Raw genomic sequence first — 8,351 nt, 5'->3', positions numbered from 1 at the left:
TGAAAAATAATCAGTTTGTAAAATATAAGCTCCTGTACTGAATCTGTTATCTGAATTTCTGCCTAACCTGATTTGTCAAACTAATTTGGTGTCTTGTAGTCACAGTTCATTTGTGTGTGTGTGTGTGTGTGTGTGTGTGTGTGTGTGTGTGTGTGTGTGTGTGTGTGCATTATAGATAAATCAATGTGACTTGGCCCAATTGTTGCATATTTTACTCTGCTAATGTTTTCTGTGTCTTCCAGAAGGCCTGTTGGGTTTTGTGTCGCCGCCATGGGCAGCAAGACTCTGCCAGCTCCGGTTCCTCTCCATCCATCCCTCCAGCTGGCTAACTACTCACTCCTCCAGAGCTCCACAGGTCTCCAGTTGCCAGCAGATCACTTCCACAGCATCTACAGCTTCAGCGCTCTGCACGCTATCCACCTTCATCAGTGGACCCTCGGCTACCCGCCTCTGGCTCTGCCCCGCTGCACCATCTCCAAGCTGCCTGCCCCATTCTCTTCGATGGCCTCCATCCCTATCTTCCCTCACCTCCTGCAGCCCAAACAAGACTTAGGAGGGCTGCTGCAGATCTCCAAGAACAAGCCCCGCTTTGACTTTGCCAACCTGGCAGCAGCAGCCACCCAGGAGGATCATCTGAAGGCTGAGGACCTCAGCATGACAGGCGTTGCTGCTGCTGCTGCTGCCGCTGCCGCACAGGCTTCATCTCACCACCCGACCTCAGCCAGCCTGGGATGCCTTCTGGATGTGACCAAACTATCCTCACCGGAGCGCAAGTCCAGCCGCGGCCGACTGCCCTCCAAGACCAAGAAAGAATTTGTCTGCAAGTTCTGCGGCCGCCATTTTACCAAATCCTACAACCTGTTGATCCATGAGCGGACGCACACAGACGAGAGGCCATATACCTGTGATATCTGCCACAAGGCTTTCAGAAGACAAGACCACCTCCGGGACCACAGGTGAGAACCAGGCTTGATTGAAGTCTACTGTTGTTTATTTGTCCACTGAGTCAAATCAACTAGGGAACTCTGTATTGAATAAATAGTTCAGTATGCTTGAAATGACTAGTTTATAGGAGACGCCCCTAACAGCCAAAAGTGGTGGACATAGTGAAGACTGAAAAGGAGAGAGAGGTTCAAACCCATGCTTGCGTTCTCACCTTCACCAATTACTGTGTTAATAGGGCATGATTGTTGGACTGTCTACAACATTCAGCCCCCTGATGATCTGACATTCCCATTTAAGCTTATTAGTTTATTGGGGCAGCAGTCCACTGCGTACCAATGTGTATCATGTGCAGAGATTTTCCAAAATATGATGTACTCTGCAGACTATCTGGACAGAGGATTTTAAAGGGGCCATCAGAAGTATAAAGTTGTCAATATGCTTCAAATGAAGTGATGGTTAAATCGTTGAATAGCATCTGAACTCCAACTTTGTCTTTGTACATGTTGGGATTCATACGAACTAGCAAAGAGATGCAAGTATGTGCACAATCAAATACTGCATTTTTATGTCAGGTGCAGGGCAATAGAAGAAATGAAGGAAAAGCACTCCAAAAGTATTTTTTATTACTGGTTGAAAAAGGCAACTTCTTTATGTCACCGGGCCTTCATCAGGGAAAAATAAGTAATAAAACAGAGAGCTACAATCTAGTGTCTAGGTACATGCTTCTTAGTTCATACACATCAAACTGTTGAATCATACTGAACCCTTTAACCAGCATGTCTGGAACTGAAGTTCACATCATATCATACCTCACACATGGTTTTGCTGACACAATAACTACACATGGATTCAAATTCAGCTCTAAAATCTGTTTTTTTTATTGTAAGAACATCATCAAGCAGTTACATAAAATAACAATGCAATGACACTGATTTAAACAACGTGCAACTTTGTGGTTTCATTGTTAGCAGCAACCATAGCAACCACCATAGGAATGATAGAAAGCCTGTACACATCTTTGTAGAAACTAACAAAATAAACATCTTATACATTCACTAAACCAAGATAAAATTAGATGATGACATTTCTCACAAGAAATCTTGTCAAAACACATTTTAATGCCAAACTATTTAAAATATTGCATTTTCCACTGGCACAATTACAAAGTAAATGCAAGTCAAGTTTATGCAATTAATTAATACCATACCAAGCTCGTCAAAAACTTTGAATCATTATGTATGTAATAGGCCATTAAGCGTTCATCTTTGTCATCAATCAACATTGTATCAGCAGTAAACTGACATTCAACAGTAGGTTAATGAGCTCTCGGGTTCTGTATTTTACAAGTTGGAGTTTATTTCTTTGGCTTCTCATTGTTTGGTTATAGACTGGCTGCTGCTTCTATGTTGTTCTCTGTGTGCATGTGCTTAAGCACTTTCTAGCTTTCAGTGAGATCCCACTGACTAATTGTTTTGTGCATATATAGAGACTAAGTCAATATACAATGTAAAAAAATCAAAGTCAAATCTAACTGATTCAGTGCTGACATTCATGTGCAATACCATCATTGTTAAACGTATCTGATATTGTAGTTTTTATGCTTCCTTTAGGTGATGTCGGAAATTTGAATTATTAAAATTGAATTTTATTGAATTAAAAGTTGCTAAGGTGTGACATTTAAAGCCACAGGTCACATAAACTCAGAGAGTAAAGCAGAGTTTGCCTGGCACATAATACAGCTGAACCAACAGTGTTTTCTGTCAATGTACAAAAAGACACACCATTTGTGTGAGTTGGAGTGTACTTGTTTGTGTGTTTGTGTGGCAGCTCAGCCTCTGACCGATCTCAGAGACCCCATCAGGAACTCCAGGTCTTGCTGTCATTTGATTAGTTAACAACAGTAGAGTGCAGTGAATGGATGCAGACACTATACAGATGTGCAGTGCAGTGTGTTGACCTTAGATCAGTCAATCATTCAAACACATACCAAGAGCCAATGACAGGGAGTAGGACACTGGAGGATGGTAGACAGAATGATCAAGATTGGTTTATTAAGTTTGCCTTGTCCTAGATAAGGTGAGGAGCTTGCTGAGTGGCTCACAGCATGGGGGTGATAAGGCTTCTACAGAACCTGCCACCATGTGGATTCTCAAAACTCATCAGGGATTTGTCTGGTCGTTGTCTGTGCATGTTTATTGCAACTCCTACCCCACTCAGTCTGACCCATTTCAATCCAGACTGAGTCAAAAATATAACAATAGGACAAAAAAAGATGTATTACATTTTTTTAAATTAATGAAAATATTAATTAAAACAACATCAATGTTTTTGTCAGATAAATGTGGCATATGCTTATGTATCTCTCTAGTTTCCATATGAATAATAACTGCCTTGTCTATCAGAACATCTTTGTACAGAGTAGAGATGTATAGGTCCACAAAACCGTAACATAAAACACTGCTGTTGGTTTCCAGTTTCCTACAAACAGTCAATGTTAGTTCTTTGGTTTCTTTTAACCATGATCACCATAGTTCCTTATTCTCAGCAAACAAAACAGTTGTTTTGAACCCAAACCATGTCTTTCCAGAGCGACAACCAAGCAGTTCATCTTTTAGCCATGGAAATGAAGGTTCTCTGTCTGGTCATATGTAACATTTTTCTCATTATTAACTAATCCCAAACCCTCATACATGTTACTCCTGTATGTCATGGAGCTTTGTGATTGACCAAAAACTGTTAAAAAGTTGAAGACACACCATTGTATACTGGGTGACAAGTTACATCATTACCATAAACACACACTGTCATTTATTTTGGCTCAATCCTACACACACCACCCTGCTGCCAGAGATATTCACAAGAACCAAAACCAAATATGTATTATAATCCACAGCTGGAAATAGTTCCCAACAAATGCACTATTTCCTCATGTTTGCTGAAAAAATAACAGTGTCCACTGTCCAGCCGTTTTTATGAATTACAGAACCATTTTGAAAAATGAAATTATTTCTTTTGTAGATTTACATCTTCTTACAAGCACCACAGACAGAGTGATAAACAGTTTGAGCCATTGTGTTACTTTGAAAGTGATATTAAAAGACTATATTCTCAAATGGAAATAGTTAAGAGTGCTAAACAATCATTCCTCTAAATAACTAGCTGCTCTGTTGTGTTTCACCCTGCAGGTACATTCATTCCAAAGAAAAGCCCTTCAAGTGTCAGGAGTGTGGGAAGGGCTTCTGTCAGTCCAGGACTCTGGCTGTTCACAAAACATTACACATGCAGGTCAAGGAACTGAAGCCAGCAAAGATCAAGTGATTCACTCTGCCAGCAGAGAATGGACCGGGCCACTGAAAAAACATGACCAAAGACAATGACAGTCAAAGAACAACACAAGACTTTTCCATCTCAGCTGTCGGAGGTAGAGCCTCCTTAAGATCAAAGATTTCACCAGCCCATTCAAAAAGAAATGGCACAGAAATGAGCCTTAGTGGAGATCTGTGTGCTTAGTTATCAAAGCCTGATTTGGCAGAGAACCCAGTGGATGTGTGGAATGTGAAATGGACCCTAAGATAAAAAAAAACCGTCTCGCTGTTCAGTCCAAATACTTTGCTGTAGAAGCTTATAATCCAAAAATGTTATAAAAGGGACACTCAACTATTATGCAATTTTTTATAAACAACTGAGAATGATCAAAGCCATGTTAGCATAGCCACAGTTTCCTTCTTTTCAATATCACATTCCAATGTTATTTTTGTACAGATGCATTATATCAGAATTGTATTTTTGCACTTTAACCTGACTATTGATTATTTACATATATCACTGGATTTCTTAAACTTATTTTCAAAATAAATAATCATTTCTAAATAAAGTATTTTACTGTAAGTGATTGGCTTAGAGTCTGAGTTTTTGAGTAAAATGTTGCTATATGAGGTTAGAATGTAGGTAATTATGCAGCTTTTTTCCTATATTTATTCAAGAGCCTGGTCTTTCAATTTAAGAGCTTGATTTATTGATTACATGTTAACATTTTGTAATCTTTCCCTAAAACCCTGTCCTCACACTCAAATAGCCCCCGCTTGTGCCTAAATTTGTTGTGCTTCGGCTCAAACTGCGTGCCTGTACTTAGATGTATTTCCTGCTCGAGCTTTAGGTAATTCTCCTCCCACTCAAGCTGCTGCTGTGCATTTGTCAAATGTCTGCTCTCACACCCAGGACATACTGCCTGCATGAGAAGCACGTGTGTAGTTATATCAATGTTTTTTTCCTTCTCCTCAAATGCTGTTCACTGCTGCTTATTAGGGCCCAAGCAGTGGGCAGTGCCGGTTACAGGGGTGCTCGAAACACACAACTTTGCAAATGCATTAGATGTGGTGAACCTTGTTATTTGATATGGGTCTTGGGATTGAGTATGCCAAAATGGTTTGAGGGTGCCCCCAAGAAAATTTCAAAGTCAAAGCCTCCACCTTAAAATTTGGTATTAAATTTGGTAGGCAGATGTAACATCTCCAGGCTTTAAAAAAAGCCTCATGGAGCCATACCCTACCCTAAGCCTAACAGGGAGTCAGCCATTTTGAATGTACTGCACCATTTTTTCACACATTGAAGAAATTTGAAAGTTGACAACTTTGAAAAGTTTTCAAGTTTATGGACAGGAAGTTGTTGTAATCTGAATATACAGTACCAGTCAAAAGTTTGGACACACCTTCCCATTCACATCAATGAGAAAGTGTGTTCAAACTTTTGACTGGTAATGTATGTTGTTCAATCTGCCCCAAATGTCTCCTGCTTGATAAGAGTCAACATGTATACATCATAAATACATCAACATGTCAATATTAAGTCACAGTCAAGGCGCTGCCTACTGACAACGGGAATTTAGCCTTATGTAACATTCAATTTATATGGTGTGGTCTATACATGATATACAGCAACATGACATATATTAAGTAGATGTTCTTTAGCGCTAACACCATATAGTATGGTATCACGCAAGAAGTGATATTTAACATATCTGTGCAATGTCTGATAATCATGAAAATGCATGTGCATGTTAGGCAGCCTCCACTAAATGTATTGCTGTCTTAATAGCCAACTTGTGTAGCACCACCCACAGGCAACAGGAAGTCAGCCTTATGTGCCAAACATCACCAATTTACATGAAGTTTACAGGGTGTGGTCTACACATGATATACAGCAACATGGTTTATAATTGGTGGTTGTTCTCTAGCACCGTGTAGTTGACACAGGAAGTGATGGTTATCTCCTACATGCAATGTCCAATATTCATGAAAATGTATAAACATGTCAGTTTTACTCTGGCAAATATATTGCTCTATTGATATTTCATTAACAGGAAGTGAAGCCTAAATGACCCACAGTTCATCAAATGTGTTCACAATTTCCAAAATGTAATCTTCTTCCCTGCATTGTTTTTAACTGATCCGCTGAAGAAAGAGCTCCAAAATCTCCAATTGTGTCTGCCAGTCTTTGGCAGCAGTAATGAACACTTTTCTGTGTTCAATTCATAATATGATCTTTATCTAAAAATGTGGACATTTCAATGTTAGATAAGATTTAAATATTAGAAAGGAATAATAGTAACTAAAGGCCGTGGCTCTGCAGGGTGACTCAGGAGGTAGAGCAGGTTGTCCACTAATGAGAAGATCCAATGTTCAATTTCTGGTTCCTCCAGTCGATGGGCAATATACTGAACCCCAAACTGCTCCTGACGGCTGTGTAAGCACCCTGCGTGGTAGCTTGTGTGAGTGTCTGTGTGTGAATGGGTCAAAGTGGCCTTTTTCTTTCTTTTTTTTCAACTTTATTCTTATACCAAAGGAAATTTGGTCTGCAGCAGGCAACAAACACACAGATTGCATGTAAACATGACAACAAGTGTAAAAAGAAAACCAACCTGGAGTGAACCAGCACTAGACACTGAAACAGAGAGACAGAGAACAGTCAAAACTACCTCTGTAAACATTCTGAAAAGTGTGATATCACATATGGGTTATCACATTACATTTCTTAGTTATGTTCACCACAAGCTTCCAGAACAACTTCAGTGTTGTGTCTGAGTAACTTCCAAATCATCCATGTGTGTATATGATCTGGGATCTGGTGAATGAAGGCTATATCGTGTGATTCACATCATTTTGGCACCTGTTAATATGACTACATGATGCTGTCAGACATAGAATTCTGGACTTAAAGCCTTATGATTTATTTATTTAACATGTATCACACTGCTTCCTTTTGATTCCACTATGCAACTTTGCACATGGGCATGCATAAATAGCAGTACATGGTTTGAATATACACCTACATTCTGCAGTAAATGAAATGTGTTCTTCCTGCTGTGTGAGGTTAAAATGTGTTGTTGCTGCCTGATGGGTGAACCCAGCTTCCTCTGAATAGTTACTCACTGATAGTTAGGAAACCTTTTCTTCTTCTACTCAGTGATATTCTGCTTTTTTCATTTGCAGCCTGACTCATAGGCTGAGAGCATTGCTTAGGAAAAAAATGGTCTACAGGTATGGCTTTGACTTTGTCTCACTAATCATAATTTCTCCACTTAATGTGCTGAAATGAAAGTGGAAATGTAAACAAATGGTGTGTGTGTGTGTGTGTGTGCATGTGTGTTTAGTGCGTCATGCAGGGGGAAGGCTGATGGTCCAGGGGAAGGAGGAGAACTGAGCGGATGCTCGGCCTGCTGCTCACTGTTTCTCTTGTAGCCAGGAACTCGTCAGTCTGTCACCAACTCCCTGAGTAGGCAGGAACACAAACACACACACACACACGCACACACACACACACACACACACACACACACACACACACACACACACACACACACACACACACACACACACAGCTTGGCAGCTTGAGATGGAAGTGGATGGTGTACGTGACATAAGGCTTGTCGATTTTGTGGCTGAAGGGACGGTTCTGCTCTATGGCCTGCCTGTTGGCAACATCACACACCTGAACTACTGTAATGAGACAGCAGGGAAGAAGACCACTGCTTCTGCCAACATAGCCTCACAGCAATTCATGAAATAATCACAAACTTTAATCTATGTATTCGTGTACATGGACATGGCTTTTCCATTTTTTTGTGAGTCAGCAGGACTTTCAAACTAATGTATTTCAATTAGATGTAGGTTTAGTGCCTGCAGCAAGTATTTTTGCTTGGCAGTCAGAGCTCGGGAACACAGAAGCTGTATTGTTTTTTCTCATTTGTTATTCATTTTTTAACTGTAACTGAGCATCTGTTTTAATTATATATCATATACCTGGGCAGTATCACCACTGTCTTGACATAGACCAGATGAAGTGTAATAACTACTAGGATGTTCTAGATATTTGATATATTTAGTAGAAAGTAAGAAAAACAACATGGG

The 8,351-nt window shown here is 40.0% G+C and overlaps 1 protein-coding gene across 1 annotated transcript; it reads left to right on the top strand.

The window, feature by feature from the left end:
- Window positions 1–270: 270 nt before the first annotated feature.
- On the top strand, window positions 271–4,309 carry osr1 (odd-skipped related transcription factor 1). The gene is made up of 2 exons (XM_062440688.1): window positions 271–956; window positions 4,131–4,309. Exons 1-2 carry the CDS (start codon window positions 271–273, stop codon window positions 4,261–4,263), a joined length of 819 nt encoding a protein of 272 aa, XP_062296672.1. The 3' UTR covers window positions 4,264–4,309.
- Window positions 4,310–8,351: the final 4,042 nt, after the last annotated feature.

The sequence above is a fragment of the Scomber scombrus genome, chromosome 19 (assembly GCF_963691925.1).
Source record: "Scomber scombrus chromosome 19, fScoSco1.1, whole genome shotgun sequence".
Taxonomy (NCBI): domain Eukaryota; kingdom Metazoa; phylum Chordata; class Actinopteri; order Scombriformes; family Scombridae; genus Scomber; species Scomber scombrus.
The sequence above is the reverse complement of the archived record's forward strand: the minus strand, read 5'-3'. Positions and strand labels throughout refer to the sequence as shown.

Excerpts from the sequence above, each read along its gene's own strand:
- osr1 (XM_062440688.1), top strand. The coding sequence starts at position 271 with ATGGGCAGCAAGACTCTGCCAGCTCCGGTTCCTCTCCATCCATCCCTC. Across the intron at positions 957-4,130 it reads GACCACCTCCGGGACCACAG|GTACATTCATTCCAAAGAAA; the intron begins GTGAGAACCAGG and ends TTCACCCTGCAG.